At 38.6% G+C, this 26484-nt stretch overlaps 1 protein-coding gene across 1 annotated transcript in view; it reads right to left on the minus strand.

The window, feature by feature from the left end:
* ADGRV1 (adhesion G protein-coupled receptor V1) overlaps positions 1 to 26484 on the minus strand; it is a 444163-nt gene that overhangs the window by 242771 nt on the left and 174908 nt on the right. The window contains exons 80-83 of the mRNA XM_059695089.1: positions 22721 to 22970; positions 22047 to 22186; positions 19862 to 20022; positions 14542 to 14642 (exon numbers count right to left, since the gene is read on the minus strand). Of these exons, the coding sequence (XP_059551072.1) occupies positions 14542 to 14642; positions 19862 to 20022; positions 22047 to 22186; positions 22721 to 22970 (652 nt within the window). The remainder of the gene's footprint in view (positions 1 to 14541; positions 14643 to 19861; positions 20023 to 22046; positions 22187 to 22720; positions 22971 to 26484) is intronic.

Here is a 26484-nt window from a genome sequence, read left to right on the forward strand (position 1 = left end):
ATATGCAAATTGTTACCTCAGGAGTTCAGCTGGGAGACCAGGAGTTCGATTGCTCACTATGATGAGCATTGACCACCGGGGCGGGGGGAAGGGGGGTGCGCAAAACATGGCAGGCGACCAGCAGTGGTGGCAGGGCACTGAGGGAGCAAGGGAAGGAGGAGGTGGGGACATGTGGAGGTGGGGAACCTGATTCGCCCTAACCAGCGGCCAGGCCTAGGGACCCTACCTGTGCATGAATTTCGTGCACCAGGCCTCTAGTATTCACATAAGAGTCTTCAATAATCAACCCTGATAAATATTTTCAAACTAGCAATTCCCAATCCGTAGAGTTGAAGGTTGCTCAAGTGTGGATTGTTTGTGTAAGATAGGCCATTTTCATGGGGTCTCACAAATACCTAGTGAGTTAAGAGTAATGATGACTGTGATCTGAGTTAAAACAGTAACAATCCAGCTACTCTGACTTCCTCGGGTTAATCTCTTAGACTCCTCTGGCCTTTGTACCTCTGTGGAGTGAAGAAAATGCTTATATTACCCATCTAAAACAAATATTTATGGAACACTTCTCTAGGCAGATTCAAAGGAGCAAAGAAAATTAACCAGTACTTTCACTTTTTGTCTCAAGATTTCCAACGTACAAACAATATACTTTGTAAATATACTTTAATTTTTTAAAATTTGTTTTTGGAGGAAATATGGTTTTGTGATTGTTGTATCTCATTAATTCCCTTGCTTTTAAAAAAAAATCAGGCATTGTAATTAATGCTTTCAGCTACTCGTAAGTTAGAATGTATGGTACCAGATATAATAAACCCAGCAACTAACAGCACATTAATCATAATCATAAACATGACCTAAACATGGATTATTCATTATGTGTAAACATATGCCCTAATGACAACATACTATCAATATTATAGCCTTGTTATTTATATCTTTAGCTTAATGGCCGTGTATTAATTACTTTGGCACTATAGGCATTTACTAGTTAACTATTTATTAGAATTAGCTATTAAAATTGGTTATTATCTATCTTGAGTGTCTATACCCAATCTTAACACAAAATGTTATTACTATGGAATATAGAAAGATCTTAGTTAACTAACCTTTTTCAACCCACTCCAAAAATTGTTCTATCATCTCTAACCTTGCTTCTCAACAAGAAGCTAATAAAGATGCCTTAAGAGGCAAACCTCTATCCCCACAATACATCTATAAGTTTCTGAAAACTTCATGTTTGCTATCCAACTCGATTGCAGGAGCATCAACCCAAACTCAGGAAGCTGGTTTCCATAGTTTGCCTCTCACTTCAATGTGCATCTCACCTCTCTCTACCCACGCACCGCCACCCTGGAGCCCTTGTTTGTTTCCAGGGTCTTCTGAAGAGAGGAGAGCCATGTAACAAAGGCTCTGGGAGCAGCAAGGGTTTTCTAGGAAGTTCCCAATCAGAAATCAGAATGTGTTTTAACATGAAGAAAAATTATAAAGCACAATTAGGGCCCATAATAACCAGATGAAGTGTTAAATGGACTTTGGTGGCTGGCTTGGGTCTTAACTTCTCTTTATAACTATGTTTTTTTCTGAAAAAAACTAATTCTGAATTGTACATGTTTAAATTATAAACCAAGATTTATAATGCAATTTGTTTATAAGTAGTACACCAATACAGCATTACAATTCTTTAAGAATATGACTATCTTTCTAAAATTTGGTTTTTCTTGAAGGAATTGAATATATAGAAAGAGCTTCTTTTCTTAAAAAATGACGATAGTTTTAAATTGCTGAAGAATGTTTTTTTAGGGGCAAGCCTACAATTTCCTTTCACCTCATTGCTTTTCTCATTATTTTAACCAGTTTTTATTGAAAATCTAGTATGTGCCAAAAAACTTTTATGGGTGCTAGAAACCAGCAATGGACAAAACAGGCGATTCCTAATCTAATGGAGTTCACATTCTAGGAGGTGGGAAGTATGGAGTAAGGAAGGGTACAGAATATAATAAAGGGATAAGAGATTTCAGAGATTGATAAATAACATGATATAAATATAACAGTGATGTGAAATTGTAGGGGAGGGGGCTCTTCAGGGAGGCTCTTCTGGGGTGATAATATGTGAGCTAAGTGTGAGTGAGGGATGGATGAATGAATATATATAAATGAGCAAAACACTGGTGCACAACTTTCCAGGCTTAGGATTAACTGAACCCAGGACCCAGGACAAGAAGGAGGTGGCAGGTTTAAGGAACTGAAAAGTGACCATTGTGGCTGATGCTGGGTGAGTAGGGAGAGACGGTAGGAGATGAGATGAGAGTAGGCAAGGATGGTCCTCAAGGGTCTGCTGGATGGAGTCGTAAGTTCCTTTTTTATCTGCAATAGGAAGTCCCTGAAGGGTTAGGGTTTTTTAGGTGGAAGAACGGCTTTAGTTGATTTAGTCTGTAAAAGGTCTGCTCTGATGCTGAAACGATAACAGATTAAAAACTATGGGCAACTAGTTGGGAGGCTACTTGCCATAGAAGACAGATGGCTTAAATAAGCATAATAACAGTAAAGATTGATAGAAGGGGACACAACTGGGATATAGTCTAGAAGCAGAGAGAGGAAATGCACTTAATTCCCAAACATGGTTAACTCTATGCATAATGTAAAAGGAAATCTATCCTGAAAAGTTTTAGAAATATGCAAAAGTGAGAATATGTACTCAGAGCATGACTTTCATTTAACCTTGATTTCTGTCTTCCAGAAAGGGCTAAGGCATAAATGGTAGTGTTGGGGCTTAGAGCTGAGGTCTGGGTTGCCATAGAACAGTGATAGAGAACCTTTTGAGCTCAGCATGTCAGCATTTTGAAAAACCCTAACTTAACTCTGGTGCCATGTCACATATAGAAATTTTGGATATTTGCAACCATAGTAAAACAAAGATTTATATTTTTTATATTTATTTTATATATTTAAATGCCATTTAACAAAGAAAAATCAACCAAAAAAATGAGTTCACGTGTCACCTCTGACACGCATGTCATAGGTTCACCATCACTGCTATATAATTTTACAACTTCCACGCCAAAACCCGTACAATCACTCGCACATGCCATTTTCTGCAGACAAAATTTGGCCACAAAATTCATTTGGTTGTTGACATGTGACATGTAAATTTAAATTTGGCAATAACATTCACCCTTATAATCAAAACACAGAGCCTAAAACCAAGTCCCTCCCCGTTCCTGGCAGAACACTGAGTATATGTTTCTGGGAGATAGGATCCAAATAGGGCTCTGCCAGAAAGGTGGATCTAGATTGCACTCAACTCTCACGCCTCTAAGAAAGGCCTCTTTGCTTTTAGAACTGTTGCTATTTTGGCCCTCATATACCTTTGACACAGAATATGATATAAAAAGAAGAGTCTCTTTGATCAGGAACTTAAAGCTTATCTAGGCAGACAGGCAACTAAGACCTCTGTTGGTAGAGCAAGCCTCTAAAACTCAAAGGCACAACTTCTTGGTACTTACAGACATCTATGGAAATGTAAAATTCACCCATAAAATATTTCACAAAAGGAAACAAGATGCCAGAGGGCTAAAAAAGGGATCAAAGGCAGGTCTACTAACATGATTAGTACAGTAATAATGTTAATTATACCTCAATAAAGCTAAAAAATAAATAAATACATAAAACTGACTGTTGTGATGGATACACAACTCTGTGAGTATACACTAAAAGCCATTGAACTACACACTTTAAATGGGTAAAATGTATGTTGTGTGAATTATATCACAACAAAGTTGTTCACACACACACACACACACACACACACACACACACACACTATCTGCCAGAAGCCATGCTGTTATGCTCCATGGAAGTGGAGGGAAAAGTCACCATTGAGGGGTTGCAAGGTGTCCTTCAAAGAGGGGTGGAAGGGAGATGAGGGCTTTGGAGTCAAGAGGCTACTTGATATGGGCAAGTAATGTAATCTTTTGAGGTCTCAGATTTCTTATATGCAATAGAGGCAATGATAATAATACTGATTATCTCACAGAGAATTGTAAGGATGGTATGGAATTATGCACATCAGTTGCTTATGGTAATCTTTAGCAGTACTTTGTATTTCATTAAATAATGCCTCTGTGTTTTTAAAATATATGCCTATTTCTCAAATGTATAGACATGCAGAAGTTCACAGCATACACACACACATATATATATATGTACATACACACACATTGTTTTTAAAGATGTTTTATTGATTTTTATAGAGAGAGGAAAGGTGAGGGAGGGAGATAGAAACATGGATGTGAGAGCCAAATATGGACCGGCTGCCTCCTGCACACCTCCTACCAGGGACTGAATCAGCAACCTGGGTGTGTGCCCTGACCAGGGAGGGATCAAACTGGAAACCCTTAGTGCATGGAACCACGCCTAACTAACTGAGCCACTCCAGCCAGGGCCGCACATAGTTTTTAAAAACAGGTATAGGCCCTGATGGGGGAGCTCAGTTGGTTAGAGCACAGTCCCAATACACCTAGGTTTCGGGTTTGATCCTTGGTCAGGACACATACAAGAATCAACCAATGAATTCATAAATAAGTGGAACAACAAATTGATGTTTCTCTCACTCACTCCTCTCTCTCTAAAACCAAAAAATAAAAATAAAATAGGTACATATAGGGTGTGGCAAAAGTAGCTTTATTGTTATGAGGGAAATAACACAATAATCTATACTAATAAAAGCATAACATGCTGATTAGACTGCGCAGCCAAATGACCTTCTGGATGTCATTCCAGACGTCCTTCTGGACAAAGTCGCAGTGGCAGAGGCTGAGGCAGAGGCAGTTAGGGGTGATCAGGCCGACAGGGGAGCAGTTAGGGGGTGATCAGGCTGGCAAGGGAGCAGTTAGGGGTGATCAGGCCGGGAGGGAAGCAGTTAGTGGGCAATCAGGCTGGCCTTGGGAGCAGTTAGGGGGGTGATCAGGCCAGCAGGGGAACAGTTAGAGACGATCAGGCCAGCAGAGGAGCAGTTAGGGGGCGATCAGGTCAGCAGGGGAGCAGTTAGGGGTGATCAGGCAGGCAGGCAGAGGGGTTAGGGGCAATCAGGCAGGCAGGCAGAGGCGGTTAGGAGTGATCATGCAGGCAGGGGAGCAGTTAGGGGCCATCAGGCAGGCAGGCAGCTGGCAGGCGAGTGGTTAGGAGCCAGGGGTCCCGGATTGTGAGAGAGATGTCCTGGATTGGAGAGAGTGCAGGCCAGGCTGAGGGACCCCCCTCCCTCCCATGCACAAATTTCATGCACCGGGCCTCTACTAAATAATAATACAGGAATAAATAATGTTTCATGTACTCACAACTGTAAACCTACTTTTATCCCACCCTATATGTATATATAAATATATATATATGTAAATGTATAAACATATACATTGTATATTTCTAATTATTAAAATTCTAACAATTCAATAAAAGCAATAAAGACACAAACTTAGAAAATATCAAGATTGGGAAAAATTCTGATTTGAAAAATAGAAACAAAGCAAAATTAATACAGTGCCTACAGACAGTGCAGGCCAACATAAAAACTTTCCTGGGACAGTAAAGCGAGAGAGGTATGGTAACAGGCCTGAGAGAACCCACTACTTTGAAAGGGTGGGGCTGGAAAAACTGTTACCTCCCTTGCAGTTGATTTAAGAAAACCTCAAGAACCGAAACCCAGGCTTGGTTCTTCCGAAGGCATTAGGAAGCATTTGACTCAGAGCAGAACCCCAGGGGCCTCTGCCATGTCACGTGCAGCAGGAATCATCCTTGCCCTCCTTGGCCCCTCCTTCCCCAGGCCTGTGTTTCGAGCTTTTTGAACATGATCTATTATCCTCTCAACAACACTGCAAGGCAGGCGTTCTTATTGGTTTTCCAATGACGTTTCCCATGCAGCTCAAGGGTAGTACCCCAGCTGTCCTTCTACTTCCAAACCCAGGATTCTCTCCCCCACAGTCCACATGACGTAAAGTTCTTTAGAGCTATCATTAAACATTCACAAAAACAATTTTTTTCACATGCTGATTTTTCCCTAGTTAGGAACATCAAAAGGAGTCTTTAAAAAGTCAAGGGTAGTTTATGTTTCTGAGGCTGCAATAAAAGATTCCAAACTGGTATTTTCTGGTAAAGTCTGGATTTGCCTCACAAATTTTCCTGGTAACAAAGCCATGTTGCAAACATGATAATGTCACTGTAGCCTCATTCAGAATATTACTCACTCTTTCTGTTGCTTTGCTACTTCAGCACTTGGGAAAGTTTGAATTTCCCAGTAGTGTGACCATGGTACTATTTTTGTATCTTCAGTGTCCACTTATTTTCAATTTAGTGTCCACTTATTTTCAATAGTCTATGTTGAACTGAATTCTGAAAGTTTGTTTAAAAAAAGAAGCTGGATTTTATTATTAAATGATTTTAAGAATGACAAATTTTGATAAAGGAAATGTATACTTAAGAAAGCAAAAATAAAATAACATTATTTCTTCTGAAATTCAATCATTTGTTCAATATTCAAGTTTTACTCCATTTTGAATACCATTATTGCCTTAAGTCCTCAAAGCAAATACTTATGACTATCAAAATATTAATATTTGGGGTGGTAGAAAGGATTATACACTTGATAATCATTAGTTACATATTTATTTCATGATTGATTGCCAAGTTCACATGAAATTCAATAATAAAATCATAAAAATGTATGGTCATCAAAGAAATTTGGATTTAAGAAATGGGGATGGGGGGGGCCGGGAGGACAAGCCTAAAAGTCTAATTTCCTCCTACCTATAACATGATTAGGTCAGGCACAATAGCAGGGTGCCACTTGCCTAAGGCATAAAAAATTTAAAAGCAATAAAAAGTATAAATAAAAATGTGGGCCAAAGAGAAATTTACTAATCCTTAAAACCCTTGCAGCAAACTTCTATAGAAAGTTCTCTTTCAAGAACAGAAAAATACCAATGGAGGGTGGTGGGCGGGAGGTGAGGAGACCTGCCCCCTCGGCCCGGCGGGACTGGAAGTTCCAGGGCCCCACTTCCCTTCAGCTTCTTATGATCAGAGGTGCCAGGTTCCCTCTTCCTGTGCCCCCAGTGTCCCCTTCCTCCGCTGCCCAAGTTTTCTCAGGTGTGGTCTGAAACAGCCTCTGCCATCTCCTCCCACTTACTCCGGAACCTTTTATGTCTAATTTTCATCCTCTCTCTCTAGTGACCTAGTTCTTGCCAAAGGGGGGACTATCTCTCACTGATGCTAAATCCTTCCATTTGCAACCTTTTTTTCTTCCTTGGCCTCGGAAACTTTAACTACACTTTAATTATTTCCTTCTCCTTCCATCCTTCCATCTGAAATCCTTTTTCTCCCTTGGCCTCAGAAACTTTAACTATGCTTTAATTATTTCCTTCTTATTCCACACGGCACTGTGTTTTAAACACATAGGTTTTGGAGCCAGACAAACTTGGGTTCAAATTCTTCTTCCGGCCACAATATTTCACCTATCAAGGTCAGGGCCGGTACCTGAAGGTCTCATAGTCCCATTTTTTCCATCTGTGAAACAGGAATGATAGCAGTACTCACCCCATGTAGTTGTTATAAGGAGTAAATAGGACAACACACATAAATTACTTCCATGTCGTAAAGCAAGCCCCTAATGACATTAGCTATGGGTATTCTATAATCACAGGTTCTCTACACAACTTGTCTTAACGAACCACGTTTACAGTGTCAGGACCTTCATGGTTATGTAACTAACATCTAAATCACTAGCTTAAATGTGCTATAGAAACTTTAAATCCCTGATACCCAAAACTGCACGTCTCCCTCTCCACCTATGAAACCTTCTGGCCTTTTCTATGGAACTCAAATGAAACCACAGGTTTCGTTCACTTTAAAATCATCTCCCTCTTTTGATGACAGAGTAAATCTCATTAATTCCTGATTTAGGAGGCAGCATAGCATTGCGGTTAAAAGGCAAGGACTGAAGCCTGGCTACTTATGTCCAAAACCAGTTCTATCACTACTACGTGACCTGGTACAAGTAACTAAAACTCTTTGTGTCTTGATTTCCTCTTCTGTAAAATAAGTGTAATATCAGTACCTACCTCATCTAATGCTCGGTAACTACTGCATTCATGTTTATTAAGTAAAATTTGCAATGTGGACTTTTTATTGCTTTAAAGAGAAAGTGAAAACTTTGCAGAAGTTTTATAGAGCAAAACTGGTTTATTAGTTCTTATTCCTTCCTTGGAATTCTCATGGCCACAACCTTTGTCCAAGCTAACAACCAGGTGATGATAAAAGCTGCCCTCCCCGCCTCTCTAAACTGATCTCCCTAATTCCGGCCTCTCCTCTAATTCCTTTTTCATGTAATCCCTAATTGCCAGATTAAGCCTTAAAAACACTCTTTTCATACTGTGCCTTTTGGGGCTAACTCCCTCGGTGACTCCCCTGGGTTCTCAGACAATAAGGGGTAACCGCCTGCCCTGGAGTGGGCTTACCCATCTCTCCGTGCACATGCGCAGACGTCACCTAAACAGAACTCCCCAGGTTCACTCTGCTGTCTGTCTTCATTCTTGTACTTTTTCCTGCCCAGAATGTGCCACATTCTACGTTTTCAAATCTTACACATCCTTCAACAACCAGCTCAGATTCCCTAGCTCCGCGGAGCCCCTGCAAGTGCAGGCCCCCACCCGCAGCATATGGAGTACCACACGGTGCACAGAGAACGAGAGATCGTCATCTGGCTACAGAACACCTGGTTCTTATCCTGAGGTTGCTGTTTTGGACTGTCATTTACATACTTCGCGGTGCTTATCTTGCCTGGTATGTCCCATTGCACAGCCTCAGTTTCGATGAAGAGAAAGTGGTTGAGTTCTTGGATGAATGATGGTCCTCACCTGGGATAAGTAGGACTTGCTCAATTTCTTGTTTGTTTTAATTTCATTACTGTATGATTAAATGGGCATTCATAGTCATGAATGTGATAATATGTAGGCCACATTGATGAGCATATCGACATTAGAGTAAAATAGTTTAATAACTGCAACTTAAATGCATATTCATATCTGTGTGCAGAGTGCTCCTTAGCCATGTTCAACAAATTAATCTGTACATGAAAAAAAGAGACAATTAAATACATCTGGTCTTTCTGTACAAAAATAAAAATAAAGGCCTTATGTACTTAATGCCATTAAAGTGGAGCATTCACAGCTCTTTATAAGAAAGGGTGGGAGGCTCATTATACTTTCTTTCCTCTGGTTTATTTTATGTCCAAAACAACACTGGGAAGTTCTAAAAAGTGTGAAATGCTGTAAGACCAAAATAAAAGCCTTGTCAGTCCTCTGAGTTGGACATTAGTTCACTTGTCTAAGAACCTTTCCTTTTCTTAGTAACCTGAGGGTGGGGGGAACCTCCCTTCAAAAGGAAAGATAAATGTAAATAATTTCAAAGGCAATGATACTTTATGAAAGCAAAATGACAGGGTGGTGAATAAAACATAATATACAGATGATATATTACAGAATTGCACACTTGAAAAATGATATAATTTAATTAAGTAATGTCACCCAAATAAATTCAATAAAAATAAAATAAAAAATTAATTAATGTAATTTCTTAAATAATTTTATAGTAAGGAAAATAGTTTGATAGTGTGGGCTTAGTAGTAATAACAACAGCGCCAGAGCAGCAGCAGAAGCAGCAGCACAAGGACCAGAGATGCCCTTAGTGATGATAGAGTTAACCTACGCTCTTAACAAGCGGGATCTGGAAACCAACCCCACACTTGATTCAGTATCTGCATCTTAACAAGAGGCCTACCTTGAAGTTTAGGACATACTTTTCTAACACATTTACATCTGCACTAACATGCATATCATCACAAATGTTCTAGTGAATAAAGACCATTTGGGCTGTGCAAGTTCTCAATCCTCAAAGCAAGATCCAATTTTGACTTTTGTATTTATATCATATTTTTCTCTCTTTCTTTAAGTAGCAAAAGCAGAAATAGCCGTGGCCAATATGGCTCAGTTGGTTGGGCATTGTCCCATGCACTGAAAGGTTGCTGGTTCAATTCCTGTTCAGGACACATGCCCGGGTTGGAGGCATGCCAGAGGCAGCCAATCGATGCTTCTCTCTCACATCGATGTTTCTCTCTCTCCCTCCCCCTCCTTCCATTGCTCCCTCCCACCCTCCCACCCTCCCTCCCTTCCTCTCTCTGTAAAAATAAAATTTAAAAATCTTTAAAACTCTTTTTTAAAAAGAACAGAACTAATAAAGGTTACTCAGGTTAAAAAGTGATTAACCAAAACTTCCCACTAATGACAAGTCATCAAATTAATGAACATTTTATAATTTCCATCTTGCTCTGCTTCAATCCATAAAAAATATGCTTATTGGATACATGTTTTCTAACCTTCCACACAATGACTTTCTTGGGTTGGCAGTCTCAACAAGATAGTGCAAGCTGCAGGGAAAGAAACCAGAAGAGTCAGTATTGGGAGGTCACATGTGGCTTCTGGCTTCAGTCATGTACTGTCAATAATTCTCAGAGTCTCAAAAAATGCTAGATATTCACAGCTAGAATGACATTATCTGCAGATTAAAGCAGAACCCATTGGCGGAGTAGCTAAGGAGAGGCCTACCTGGGAAACAAAATGACATTGCAAAATGACATCCCAAAATACTGCAGAATGAGGAAACTGCACAAGATACCAACTTGTGCTAAATTCCAGAAAATCGCTCTCTGAATTTTAAGGCAATTCCCTGTCCCTTCTTGAAGTGACGGCCTATGTAGCTAAAACTCCTGCACATCCAGTGGCTACCAGAAATTTCTATTTAAGTATTTCCAATTTCAGATATCCAGTGTCATCTGAAGTCAGATGATGTATAGGCTGGCTGGTACACAAAATCATTTTTACATACACAAATTTGCTCTTCAGTTTCAGGAAATGTGCTTAAGCCATGCAAACAAACAAACAAAAGACAGAGGGAAAGAAAAACCCCACAAATATTCCACCCTGGTTAAGTTTATTAATCAGAGTAAATACAGTTTTATCTTATCATCATGTTTTCGATGAAGAAACTTCTGTTCTTTTTTTAGATTTGGAGAATTGCTTTTCTTGACAGAACCCCCCAGAACTGAAAACCCTGAACTGCAAACTTGTCCTTTGTCCTAGTTGTTTACCAGTCTTATCAGGCACACATGGGTTGGCAATGTGATTCTAAGATAAAAATTCCAAAGTTATAATTAGATGTTTTTCCGAGAAACATCTCCCAATGCCATGAAAATTTGGTTGCTGTTTTTCACTTCATACTTGGAGTGAATGGCCTTATTTCTTGCCACTTAACCATTTTCTCTTAGATAAGTGAGAAATATTAACTTGGCACTGAAAAAAAAGGACATACCTCTAAAGTAAACAATTCTGAAAATACAGAACTTATCTCAAAATTCCGTGACAGTCAATAAACCCGTTTTTCTATAACACACCTCTTGAGGCTTATAATAGCACAAATGTAATGAAAATAATTTCATGCCCCTAAATGTAACTATAAATGATAAATGATAAAAGGTATATTCCAAACCAGTGATGTAAAAGCTTTCTTGTAGTGCTTACAGATTCATTAGTTCAATTCTGAACAAAGAGGATAAAAATAGAAAGGTAGGAAATCACAAATGTGCAGTTACTCTGTTGCAGAAGAATACTCTCTAGACAGTGAAAGAAATACTGGGAAAACATCTCATATTCAACTGAACTCCATCTTTGCTAGAGAGACCGGTTGTGCAAAAAGAAAATCTTCTACTGCCACCTGCTGGTTAATGAGTCTCAAAGCAGCTAGAATAACAAACACGTTAAAGGAGAACTTTTGATTTTTAAAGCAGGAAAAATCTTTGCATTCTTATCTATATTTATCCATTTATGAATATCTATAGTAAATTTTATATTAAATTATGGACAGATATTAAATATACTTTCTAGAAATAGAGAATTACAGCCAGAGCAGCAGTCTCCTGACTTCTCAGCGCCTCACTACTGACTCACTGAGGCCTGCTCACTGCATTGAAAGAAAGTCAGAGACGACCCATTCCCATGCTTCCCTTTACCACAAAAGCCATTCAACTTAGTCCTAGGTCAGCAATAAAGATGTGAAACCAAATGGTCTTGGCAGACCTGTCTGCAGAGAATTCACAACTCAAATATTAGGTCAGCTCGAGAAGTTTCACGCTCTCGGCCAAAAAAAATTCACAGGCCAAATCTATATTTTGGGAGACTTCTCTAGAGGGAACTTAAAATCTAACGATGTCAGCATAACCCTGATGGAGAATCCCAAACGAGAGATCAGCGGCTGAAACTGGATGGAATAGCCGTGTTGGTAAGAAAGACTCTGTAATTGGAGATATAAACATGATATTAAAATTCTGAAAGGGTGGGCTCAAGTTCCTGCTTCATTTCTTTTTCTGAAGAGTTTAAAAATTTTATAAAGCCTTTGCTAAAAGGTCTTAAAGGCAACAATTATTCTCTTTCATTTAGAAGGTATTTTTAAAATCAAAGTAGTTAAGTATACTGTTTTGAGAAAACAGTACTTTTCTATCAACAATACACCAATTCTCCCTGCCAAAAATAAACTATGAAGATTCTTTTTAATGTATCTCATAAGTCATAAGTTATAGGAATTTTCATGCCACACCGTTTCATCTATTTTAAAAATATATTAAAAAACTTGGATTTGACTAACCATTTTCTCCAAAATTTATACAAAGTACAATGTGAATTAGAAAGCAATGTCCCAACATATAAATCCTGAGTTTTTCTTTCATTTCTCCAGACATGAGCAAATTTGTCTGCTAGGACACTGAGGAATCGTCTGTAATTCTATGGTTCTATAATTAAGACTTGTACAAATTCAGCTGCCAAAAAATCACCAGAGTGGGTGGTGAATACAGCCAAGTAAATGCTAATTATGGAAGGCGGGTTTTCTAAGATGTTACAAGAAGCAAAGGCAAGATCAGACAACTAAGATAGTCACTACGGCAATATAAATAGTCGTGTCAAATTCAATGTAAGCCCCACTTTGGTAACAGCTGTTACCTCCCACAGTTCATAGGTACTTAAAAAAAAAAAAAAAAAAAACAACCACAATCTGGGATCCTCTGCTTGGAATCCAGCACTTAATTTGTCCCAAAAAATAGAGTTATAAAAATTACACGTCATTTTCACTCCTAGGACAAAAGAAGGAAGGAACCGAAGTCCAATGTCCCAGACAATGTTCCATTTTCTATTTCAGCTCCTCCACTAACGTTACTTCTCAAAGTTCTGTTGGCGTTCACTAAAATGCCATTAACATTCTAAAACAGAGTGTGCAGACCATACGTGTAAGGCACAATCAATTTATCTAAATCAAACACATGCATATAACCAGCACCCAATCAAGCACAAACATTTTCTGTACTTCCAATGTGCCCCCATCCACCCAGAAAAGAGAACATTTTATTTTATATATTTAAAAATACTACACAGTTCTCTCAACAACATAATAGAGTATATTCCGACTGTCTGGATATGTAATTACAGCCTTAAAGTATAAGTGATTATACCTTTTTGCTTTTACAAACATCTATGCCCATCTCTCCCCTTAACAACACGCTGAACCAGTTCTATTAAATTATGGACAGATGTTATGTATCCATTTCTAGAAATAGAGAATTACAGCCAGAGGGGCACAGCGCCCCAGTACCTCCTCTATGAAGGCTTCCTTGACTTTCACAAAAAAAATGACAAGTCCTCATCTATATTCACAGAGTAATTTGCAAATAGTCTATGTTTACACGTATCACACGGAATTATACTAATTTATGTGTACATCTACTTTCTAGACAGAGTATCTCATGGACAGAAAAGGCATTCAATCTTTTCATCTGCCTTCTGTGCTTTAAGCTGTACGCTTTAAACTGCATGCTAATGAATGACTTGATGTTTTTCACACTATTTCTTCTGCCGCAGACACCTGAACGATTTTTCAAACAGCAATGTCCTACCAAACATTGTATTATATAATATTAAATGAAACAAAATATACTATCCAGATATTTTAATTTAGAAGGTATTTTTAAAATCAAAGTAGTTAAGTATACTTTTTTGAGAAACAGTATACTTAACTACTTTGTAAATATCATCTTAATGCCCTCCAAATAAATAATTTGCAAAAGTACAATTTATGCAAACAAACTAACATGTCCTAATTTTAATACGTATACACATTAGTAAGATAAGTAGCATATATAAGTCGACAATACAATGCTTTGTGATATGCAGCAGCTATTTTCTTGCAAGCGATGATACAATACCTTTCTGTCGACCGTCTTCAGGCCTGATGCTATCATTGCCTTTTACCCCTCTCCTTCTCCCACCCTCCTCCACCACAAAATTAAATGAGCGTATTTCGACTAATTTGAGATTATCCTTTACTTGCACATTCATTTCTAGAACTAGAGAAGAAAAAACATGAACATCTCATGAAAGTCAACACTTCCAGAGCTCCTACCTGTGTACCTAAGCTGGCTGCCATCATGTGAGTCAGAAGCTTAGCCGCAAACATGGAATACCTGGCACAGAAGATATGGGAAAGCACAGCCAGGCAGAGACCTGTGGGAACAAAAACGTCCATGTGTGGTTTTATAATCCATGAACAAACAGTAGCGCGGCAAAAAGCTGTGGGACAGCTAAACACATAAGGCCTGGAGCCTGCCTATGCTGCATAGCACAGTCTCTCTGGGAACGATTATGTAGCAATTTTCATTTACTCCATTTTGATTGGCATATAAAGTCTTCACACTTATCAATTAAGCCTAAGGGTAATTTTAATTTTTAAATGTCTACATGTTCCTTTCCCTACTAAAAAGAAATCACAAATTAAGGAGATTAATAATTTCATTAAGCATTTGGTGCTCTGTTTTCATTAGACAAGTTTTACTGATTAAGAAAAGAATCATATTCTAATCTAATTTCCTAAAACCAGGTGGCTTGGCTAAATAGATATAATTAGGGAGGTGAATAAGATTTTTAGGCATAAAATTGTGAATAGTACTACCAAAACTCAGGTTTTGTTATTATCTCTTTTTATCTACTAAGAATAGTCATAGAACTACAACAGTGATGATTATGAATTTTAAAATCACCCTTATGTTACTGGGTGGTTAAAACTAGGAAAAAATGTGTTCTTTCTCCCTAAGATGACTTTAACCTAAACATCTACATTCCTAAGTGGGGTGGAGAAAATTATTCTTATTTTATTTTTTAAAAATATATTTGTATTGGTTTTTAGAGAGAGAGGAAAGGAGAGGGAAAGAGAGAGAGAAACATCAACGTGAGAGCAAAACATAGATCAGCTGCTTCCCGCACGCCTCCTACCGGGGATTGAGCCCGCAACTTGGTCATGTGCCCTGACCAGGAATGGAACTGGCACCCTTTCAGTGCATGGGACAATGCCCAACCAGCCGCACTGACCAGGGCGTATTCTTATTTTCTTTAAGTCTACTGGCATTCGCCTATTTACACTGCTTCATGGGGATGATGAGAACTTCAGCACTAACCCACAAACCTTTTGTCTTGCAATCTGTATAAACTTATTTTAATGCCAGAGTGTATGCATATTTTAAACATGTTTCCTGGTTTTTTTTCTTTTAATTCAAATGTCCAGCACATAGCAACCTTTTCACTAAGCCTTTTAGTTCACTCTCATCCTCAGTCGGGTTGTTCTGTCTAACAATTATTCAAACGTAAACGTATGCTGCTCTGCCAGGTACCGTGCATGCATTACCTCACTTATCAACGCCCCCTTGACGAACAGGAGGTACTACATTCATTTAACAGGTTATTTCTCACTGTCTTCTCTGAAGCTATGGAACAAAGTTTTAAAGGAGACCACCTGTTGGCGTAAGTGGCTGGGGTCTGGTTTTCTGCATAGAAATGCCTCTCATAACTTCTTTTGGGAAAAGCTTTTAGTATGTTTAGATTTAATGGGGTAGATGGGTAGGCAACTTTCCATGTCAGAACTGAGGCTTTGCATTAGTTAAGGTTTTTGGCCTAAAAAGTTGGCTAAGATGTCTGGAGTAATCCATTTTTAGGGTGGCTGCCAGGAGGTGTTCTGGGGCAGGTGTGCAAGTCCTGGGGCTGCCTCCAAAATCCACCCATGCAGGTACACAGTGTATCCAGAAACTGCACAGTCATGTCTGATTTTGCACCTTAATTTAGGTGGTCTATAAACTACTGAGGCTGATGCTATCAACTCATGAATGCACACTGAGTTTCCTGTGGTGATCAAAGCCAGCTTAAACTCAAGTTTTCAGTGAGTATGTGTATGTGTGTCTGATATATTGGCTTAAAAGCAGAGCCTTGCAAGTTTTTTATTTCATTATAGGCCATGTGATCACAAATTTAGGCTCTTCTGTAAGTTTATGGTGGTAGATGGTAACAATGTCAGGCAAGGGGATTTAGTGCTGGCCAAGGAAAAATGCACTCCAGCCAACTACTTTAGTCATAGCCGTTGCCCTTTACTTGGTAATATTCCAGTCTACGCCCATTTCATATAAATTTAGTATGGCTCAAATGGACCAGCTCAGGAATATTTAATCAAGTGTATTAAGCTGCAATTAAAATGCTAGCATGACACCTGGTGGCAGTCCAGGATTCAAAGCCAGCGGCAGGAAAACGGGCTTAGATGCTAGATGCTACGGCCTGTACCTACAATGTGTGATGTTATCTAGATGCTCGAGCAGGCGGTGCTCCAGCCCCCACTGGCCTTGGGAAATACACTGAATACCCTCAGTTACCAAGTTTCCGAAACATTATATGCTGAGTACTTATCTTTTATCTTCTTACCTGATGCTGAATAGCTGTACTAGCACACATGATTTAAATTTACAAGTCAGTTTTTTTAGATTTTTGGTTTAAATTTAAACAATTTTTGGTTTAAATTTCCTTAATATAAACATGTAAATCACAGAGTACAAAATCTTATAACAATAAGTAGATTTTTTAAAAATTAAGTATATAAAATAAATGAAGCATAATATTTCCAGTTATTACACTAAAGGTGTACTCTAAACTGTTTCTAAAAAATTTATTCTTGGCTAATTGAATAATTTTCCATTACTCTTTTTCCTAGCATTATGTAGAGTACAGACTCAGTTGGAAATGGGCACACAGGCCAAAAATTTTAGTAAGGCTCAACTTAGAAAGATGGAAGACCAAGGCATATAGCTATGACTTTTAAAAATTAGAAACCAGTTTACCAAATTCCAAGAAATTGAAGTAGCGTTATCTCATGAAGCTAAAAAGCTAATTAAAGTAAGGTTATCTCCTGAAGAAAGAGGAAAAAAGTAAACCATAACTGTGCACATTAGTGTGACATAAAATTCACCTCAAACGTGAATAACTTCAGATGCTAATGCTATAATTGTATAGCATAACTATTTCAGGGAACCTAAGCATAATTTGAAATGCACATTGCTATTGGAAGGATAATACCAAAGAAGCTTACTCTGCTCCTCGCAACTCTATTGATGTTGTGCTATCAAAGACAGACAACTGAACTGGAATCATCCTCATTTTGACTCTGAATACAATTTCTATGCTTTGCAATTGTAGGAAGACCCTATAACATTCCATAAACCAGTTCAGTTTTACCATGCATACATGAACTGGGTCATGTCTGATGCACTTGTAGGTGTGTCTCCTGTGTTTGGAATGTTTTAAAGCTGAGATTAGAGATGGATATAGACCTCAGATTTGTGTGTGTGTGTGTGTGTGTGTGTGTGTGTGTGTGTACTTAACACATTAAACTAAAGCTTTCCTTTGGCTAATGGTTTTATTTACTTCACAGATTACTAAGTGATAAATGCCAACACAATGCCAATTTTATAATAAGTAACAGGAAGTAATTGTCTATAATTGCTAAATAATAAGACAAGTAAGTAAATAAATACAATCTCAAGCCCTTTCAAACATGCTTATTATTTTGTTCAAGGTTTATTTAACTGCAAGAATATTCTAATTGTGCCTTTTATAGTTTACAAGCTAAGATTCTGATAGTTTTATTTTTCATAAAAAAAATATTCTGTAACTTTACTAGATGCCATCCACCCATTTTAAATTATTTTTAAAAAATAAGATATATTTTCTAAAATTCCACATCAAATTCTTCCAAAAATCTCAGAACTATGAAACAGAATTGGAACAGATATATTGTGATCTATCCTGACTTAAATACAGAGGTTTGATTCCTATCTAATTATATGTTACTACATTTCATGAAAAGAGCTAGTCAGATTACTTCCAAATTCAGAGAGATCTTCAGTGTGACCTGACCTAAATTATTGAAAATGTGTGTAAGATATATATAATTCTCTTCTCTACTTCCTGGGGGGCGGGGGGGGGGTGGAGGGTAGAGGGGGCATTTGAGAGATGGACATTCATCCTCCCCTGAAGCTGAGACAAACAGACAATTTGAAAAACCTCATAAGCACATAGCCTAAGACAGATAACATAAGCTCACGGTATCGATAAATACAGTACAGTACTGTAAATTTGTTTTCTCTACCTTATGACTTTTTTCCTCTGGCTTACTTTATTTTAAGAATATACTATATGATACATACACACAAAACATATTTTAATCGACCACATAATCAGTGAGGCTTTTGCTCTACCGTAGGCTATTAATACTAAGTTTTGGGGAAGTCAAAACTTATACGTGGATTTTTCACTCACGGGGTGGGAGGAGAGGGGCCAGCATCCCTAACGCCCACATTGTTCAAGGGTCAGCTGTAATTTCAAATATGATTTCAAGTCAAAAGTGATAAAAGTAGGTGATATTTAGGTGACGATTCTCAAATATATGAGCAAATCTATATTTGCTAGAGTAAGCTGTGAAAAATATGTATTTATTAATTCTTTCAAGAAACATTCTCTTTCATTTTTAACTCTCTTTGCTTTGATGTTCAGTATTTAGAACCAGCGAGGGAGTTTTGTGGGTCACAGCAGCAATTGGATTTATTCCTCTATTGAAACATCTAAAATAACATCTAGATTTACTTCAGCATTTTATCCTTTGGTATTATTTCATCATCTATGAAATTTCTATTCATATTACAGTGAAGTGTGATGTCTCCATCTGGTTTTGGAACTGTGGGGACCCAGAAGAATCTATTAAGCAAGAAATATCACCCTTATGAGAGACGTTATTGAGAATAAGAGATTATTAAGATTCCCAACCATATACTCAACGCAGCAAATGAGAATAATTCTATAGTTATTCTAAGTTAAGTTATAAGTAAACAGTTTGACAGACATTAACGCATTTAAAAAGTTCCTACTCCTGTCAGAAATGAAGCCTAAATGTGGAAGGTGAAAAATTATTTTTTAAAACAGAGCATATTTAGAGCTCCTGGGCTGTAGAATACAAATCAACCAAAGGGGTAGTTTTGTGTTTTTGTTTTTGTTTTAAAATAAAATGTAAACTGCTTTGTATGTATGATCTCACACAACCCTGACATTCTAATACAGAACCTGCCTCTAAATTGTAAGACTCTGAACTACATATATTTTTCCTATTATATCACTTCTCTCCCACACTGTATATACATTGCTCAGGAGCTGGAACTGTGCCTTGCTCTTTCCCATATCCTCAGTACAAAGTTGGCCCTCCACAAATAGCCACTGAATGAATTAATGAGGAACTTTATTTTCTCCCAGTGCTAATGAATTACAGTCTATTTGCATCTTGTACATATACAATGACTACGGGAAAACAGACTCATCCTCATACGTATTTTAAATTATTGACACAAAATATTGCAACTGACCTGAAATGCATATAAATCCAGAGGAGAAAAAGGCTTCATTGTATGAAGACAAGCTGTCGGTCTGGGCGTAGACAGCGTACACAGACATGTATGAACAGGCACATTCTACGTAGTCTGAAGTATCCTCAACCACTTTGCAAAATTGACTGTCAGACAACCAGCTAGGGCAAAAAGACAACTGTCACTATTCCTCCTTATTAATACTGGAGGTCTTCAGAAAGCTTTTAAAGAAAAAGTTACTGAACTTAAGTCTTCTTGACTCCAGACTTAAGCAGACCACGGTTTCAAGAACACTGGAGGGAACATCTTGTCTATGGCATGACACAACATATCCCACAAGCAGCCCAAATACTATCCAAATCTTCCAAAGCATGAAGATACTGAAAAAGCTGGTCCTCTCAACAGAGCAGGAGCACCCAAGGTTTTCAACAGAAGGCACTCTTCTCTATCTTGCAAAAATCCTAAAAGATTGGCACAGCCATTATAATGTGTAGTGTTCACCCTTCCTTATTTTTCATAATTCCTAGTAATTTGAACCACGCAAATTACTTATATGCTTTTCTAAAATTCCTTAATCTTTCTTGGAGTTTGCAGCCAGTTATAATACATAAATGTTTTCCAGGGTTCTTTTAAGTATAGAGGGTGTCTATAAGGTCTGGCTGATTTAGCACAAGACAACTATGCTATGTTATGAGCATTCCTCAGTGACTACTGGTTGACACTCTTGATTACTTTTTTAAGGACACACAATTTGTAAACCCAACTGCAGGTTCAACCTTGAAACATTCATTAGTCATTATATATTGAGGATCACAAAGTACCTACGTATTTGGTTTAAGATCTGTCATCAGACATTAGGAATGTCAACTGATAATTTTTTTTTCCAAAGAAAGAAAGAGACTAACCAGAATTTTGGTGTTTAGAGGACAGTTGGCTAATTACCCAACTAAGCTATTAACCCTATTAAGAACTTTAGTGTATGTGGCTGAAAGTCAGTAACAAACAACTTTTTACCCGTTGGTATTATTGTATCACTCTATGAAATTTCTATTAATATTTAAGTAAAATATGATGTCTCCATCTGGTTTGGGAACTAATTGGACCTAGAAGGATCTATTAAGAGTTGTCATACTTATGAAAAATGTTATTAAGAATAAGAAATTATTGGGAGCTGGGGATTCTAGGAACCTGTATTTTTTAGCCACTCCTCCAGCAAATCTGATGCATCTTCTCAGTGGACCCATTGTGTTTGCAAACAATGAGGAGATACAAAGATGAATCAGACCTGAAATCTGCCTGGAAATATTTAGAGGATATAAAATTATGCATTCAATGTTAAAAAGTAATATAGGCCACAATACATGTAGAGTTTGTATGACTATATCATGCATCTAAATGATACCTGGTCAAGACTGCTAACCAAGGAAATGGAGCAAAAATTTTCAATGGAAGATTTGAGAAAGAAAGGAAAGATTAAGGGCTTTACTCTAGCTATATGCCCTCTGTCCTCTCTAAACACACACACACACACACACACACACACACACACACACACACACACATATACCCCACCACCCTCGCTTTACCTACCAGATTTGAATTGATCTCCAGGGTCCAAACCTAGTGACTGATTAGTACCCTAGACTACGGGGCATTGACTGGGCTCCGAGTGACAGAACTGCTCAGAAACTTGAGGCCTTGGGCCCAGGAGATTCAGAGAAAGCATCACTTTCCTCTTCCCACTCCTGTGCATGGCTTTAATCCCAAAATGTACTCCAGCCCTATGTGAACTAGAATTACAAATCCCTGCTAATTCCTCTAAGCATAGAGTATCAGCTCCAGAACCACAAGCCCAGATGGAAGGGGTAAAAAGAATTTCCTTTCCTGCCCAATAAATTAACCAGGAACCACAGGAAAGTTATCCGAATTGAGCAAAATTCATGCTAAATCCCATGAAAACACTAGTCATCAAGAAGTTAATATTGTATTGAACACATATTTAAATTGTTTGGCTACATTTGCCACCTGCACAATGCTAGACCCTTTCCTATGCTTCTTTGTCCTATTTCGTGTAGAGGTTATTCTTGTCCAGAGTCCACTGATGCTCAGTGAGAAAAAAATGGGCTCAATGGTACTGGACTGTAGAAGGACCAAATTCTGATTTTAAACAATTACTAATAAGTACCTTGCAGCAGCCTGATTCCAAAGGAGACATAGTGAGGTTTTGGGAACAATTCTAGGCTCGGCAGCATAAATCCTGTAGAGAACCTCACTGTTGTCAGTCAGGGGCTGCGAACTCTGACCTTTCACACTCAAAGATAATACCTATAACATAAAAAAAAGCAAACAGAAAATGATTTAATGATGTTTTCAAGTGAATGTCATGACTGAATCTCCTATTCTGAACTTGGCTTCATTTTTCAGTCCCTTTACTCACTACTCACTGCCAATATTTATATAGGAAGCTGCCTTAGGAGCGCAGGACATCTCCCTGGCTTTCCATCGCAAACATTCTGCCTCCACTTCCGTTACTGAGCTGTCTTCAGCTGACAACACTATGACTATAACTGCTGAGCTTCATCACGAGGGGGATATATAAGAGAATATTAGTAAAAGCTGTATTTTTTCACTGTCCCTCTATTATTATATAGTTTGCTCAATAAAACATGAAGAGAATATTTCCAGCTGTTTTTAAGGCAAAACTCTTGGCAAATAGTTCATAAAGATGGGCCATGTTTCATAATTAGCTCACCATGTGCAGCACTTCCCACAAATCAGATCCAGCTAATGCATTCTGGGGAGTGTGGCTGCTACGCAAAAGTCAGAGCCCAACCATAGTTCTTTATAATGATAGATTACCTTATTTTTCAGGGCAGGAAGGCTGTTTCCACTTAAAAACCACTGCTGGCTGCTGTACTCTGTAAACTGGACAGAGTCACACGTACTTTTCCCAGACGTGATTTCTGCATCCGGGACATCCAACAACCTTTCTGGAATTCGAATATAATCGCCTTCCTTTCCTTCAAACTTGTGCCCATTGATTTGCTGGGGATACCAATGAAGAGCCAGTATTGACAAATATGGGCAGCTGTCGAGGATGGTTTTGCTTCTACAACAGAAAAGCAAAGGGTGTGCTGAAGTGGCATGCGTTTTATATATTTTTTGTATTTGTTCTATATATCCCCTTTCATTTGTTAAAATGCATTGCACCAGGGCTCTGTTCTTGGTGTATAACCAGGACACTACCAACCCAGAGCAGTAGAGAGAAGGTGCTTTCAGTTCTTTTATGGGTTTTTCTCACAGAAATTTCTGCATCCCTTTGCCTGATTCCCCTGATGACCTAACGCATGGATTTTTTAAGCAGTTTCATGGAGATCAGATGCCATCCGTGGCTGTAAAATGGACTTTTCAAGTGTCGGTTAACTCAGCACTGATGGAACAGGTTGAAGGAAAGGCACATCACTAAGGAAACGCTCTGTTTTACTTAAGAGTATCGTACACTTTATATATCCGTAGTTATGTTTTCATCAAGCGTTCCCTACTCCTTTCTAACTGCTAACTTGACTAGGTAACTGGTAGGGAAAATAGCCCTGAACGGTGATCTTTATCCATTTAACAATACTGCTTTGAACATCCCTTAGGCATAAGATACTGTGCTCAGTGAAATTGCTTCCAAACCTCAGTGTGTGTTAAAAGCAGTTGAAAGCTTGTTTAAAAATATAGATTTCTAGATAACATCCCAGACTTACTAAATCAGGACCCTAACCTACTAAATCAGGATCCTAACCTACTAAATCAGGATCCTTACCTAGGGAGGGAGCTGGGATTTTAGGACTCTATTTTTAACCAGTCCTCCAGTGAATCTGATACATCTTATCAGTGGACATATTATGTTTGCAAACAATGAGGCGATACAAGATGAATCACATCTAAAACCTGCCTGGAAATGTCCAGAGGATATTAGGATAAAAATGAGGCATTAAATGTTAAGACGTAATACAGGCCACAATACATGTAGAGTACGTATAATTATATCGTGATTCTAAATGATACCTTGTCAAGACTGCTAACCAAGGAAATGGAGCAAAGATTTTCAATGGAACATTTGAGAAAGAAAGGAAAACATAATGGCTGACCTTTATCTCTAGCTATAGGCCCTCTCTCTAAAAAAACTGCCACCCCAACTTGACCTATCTTTAATCCAGCCTTTCATCCAGGGCTCTAGACCAGGGGTGGGCAAACTTTTTGACTTGAGGGCCACAATGGGTTCTTAAACTGGACCGGAGGGCCGGAACAAAAGCATGGATGGAGTGTTTGTGTGAACTAATATAAATTCAAAGTAAACATCATTACATAAAAGGGTACGGTCTTTTTTTTTTTTTTTAGTTTTATTCATTTCAAAGGGGCCGGATCCGGCCCGCGGGCCATAGTTTGCCCACGGCTGCTCTAGACCCTAATGTCCAAGACTCCTATTGAAGCACCTCAAGGTATACAGGCCACACACACCTCCCAAACAGTCTAACACCCTAAGTCTGATTCTTACACACACACACACACACACACACACACACACACACACACACCACACTTAACTTATTCCATGTTTAACCTTTAAAGGTTGGTGGTCTTCCCAAACACACCATGCTATTCTTGCCTGACTGCCATCGTACATGCTGTTTCCTCTTCTTGGATAACTTAGAAAGATAGGTAAGCCTATGGAGAGGAAGGGAAGGTATTGATTCATTTACTCATTCTAGTCACTCACTGTACTACAGCCACTGAGATTCTACTACATACCACTGTTCTAGGCCCAGGGAACACATTAGGCAACAACAAAGAAAGGACCATTGTTTCTGTGCATCTCAGATGCTCTGAGTTCTCACCAGGCCTTTGAAGGCACAGATATGGAAACTAACAATCACAGCAGGGTAGATGGTTCACATCTAAGACAACCTCAATATCCTGGTAATTTGGAAACATATGGAAAAACAAATTTAAAGATTTGGGACTATGGGGATTGTAAAACAATGAACTATGACTTAACTGAACAACATAGTTGAACACAGTATAAGAGGGAAAAGCAGTAAAAGGATATTTGTTAAGTATGTGTACACACACACACACACACACACACACACACACTGTGGCCTCAGTGCAAACTTACTTGAAGTAGAGAAATCATCCATTCCAGAGGTTTCTGGAGACAGTGGAGACATTTACAAATGGCACTGAGGAGCTGAAGTGCTAATCGTTGGTCTCAGCTGGACATTTAGGAACAGGGGAGGACTGCAGAAGGGGCCTCCTGAAAGGGCACCCAGAGCTTTTCAGGTGCTTTGATGATGCTCCTTGTTAAGAAAAGCAGCCCTAGCCAGTTTGGCCCAGTGGATAGAGCATTGGCCTATGCACTGAGGAGTCCTGGGTTCGATTCTGGTCAAGGGCACATGCCCAGGTTAGGGTTCTATCCCCAGTGGGGGACATGCAGGAAGCAGCCGATCAATGATTCTCTCTCATCATTGATGTATCTATCTCTCTCTCCCTCTCCCTTTCCTCTCTGAAATCAATAAAAATCTACTAAAAAAGGAAAAGAAAGAAAAGAAAAACAAGTCCCCAGGACTTGACCATCAGGGTTGAAAGAATACAGTGTAAGGGGATGCTGGTTCTGTACCCAAACCTCAAGTCACATCCAGGCACTGACCTAGGATGAAAGTCCGGGGCACTTTGGAGTCATGGGGCTCAGAATGAAAGGTCTGTTTAATGAGCAAGTGGTTTACAATCAGTTCTGACCACGTGGCACAGAGGCCAGCAAGGGTAGTGGAATCAAGTAGGCCTGGGATTGGCCAGCAGGCCTGGAACTGAGCCCAGGCCTCACCCTGGGCTAACCATGTGACCACCAGCAAGCTGTATAAGGCCCCTCGCCTCAGTTTCTACATCCGTAAATAGGAGTAATAAAATCCCTAACCTATCTTTGAACAGCTATTTAAATTAATCTTTTGCAGGAATAAAATATATACAACTTTTACTAAGGACTAGTTCAATCCATATAACACTTAATATATTATACTGTTAATATCTAGATAAAAAGGCAATTTCATATTGTTCAATCTAATACAGTTTCAGAACTAGAGCAGAGGAATAGTTAATATCAGTTATTATAAGTATTTTATTATTTGATCTATTGTGTAACACTTTTATATCTGAGTTGGCTATCTCATTGAACTTTACGTGTCTTGTGATCTAAGAAGATAAAAGTCTTACAATACAAACAATATTTAAAATAACATGTCAGCTCATAAAGGGCCCCATAAATAAAGAGATGATTTAAATTATTATACCAATTTTTTAAAATTAGTCTTCAAAATATCGACATAACTTAATGAATACTGATCATAGCATTCATCAATTGTGCTGAGCCAGCATGGCCAAGGGTGAACCTGAGTGGGGGCGGCTGAAAGGCTTAAAAAAGACAGACAAGAGAATGAAAGCCGGGTCTCAGTGGGACGCTGCTTCTCTGAGAGACAGCGACCACGCCCACAGCCATGCCTTTATTTTATAGCAGATGCCACAAGGTAAAGTAAGGGCGTGACCAAGATGTTTACAACATTATCGTGGGTTTCAATCCTACT

This window comes from Myotis daubentonii, chromosome 4 (genome assembly GCF_963259705.1).
Source record: "Myotis daubentonii chromosome 4, mMyoDau2.1, whole genome shotgun sequence".
Lineage (NCBI taxonomy): Eukaryota > Metazoa > Chordata > Mammalia > Chiroptera > Vespertilionidae > Myotis > Myotis daubentonii.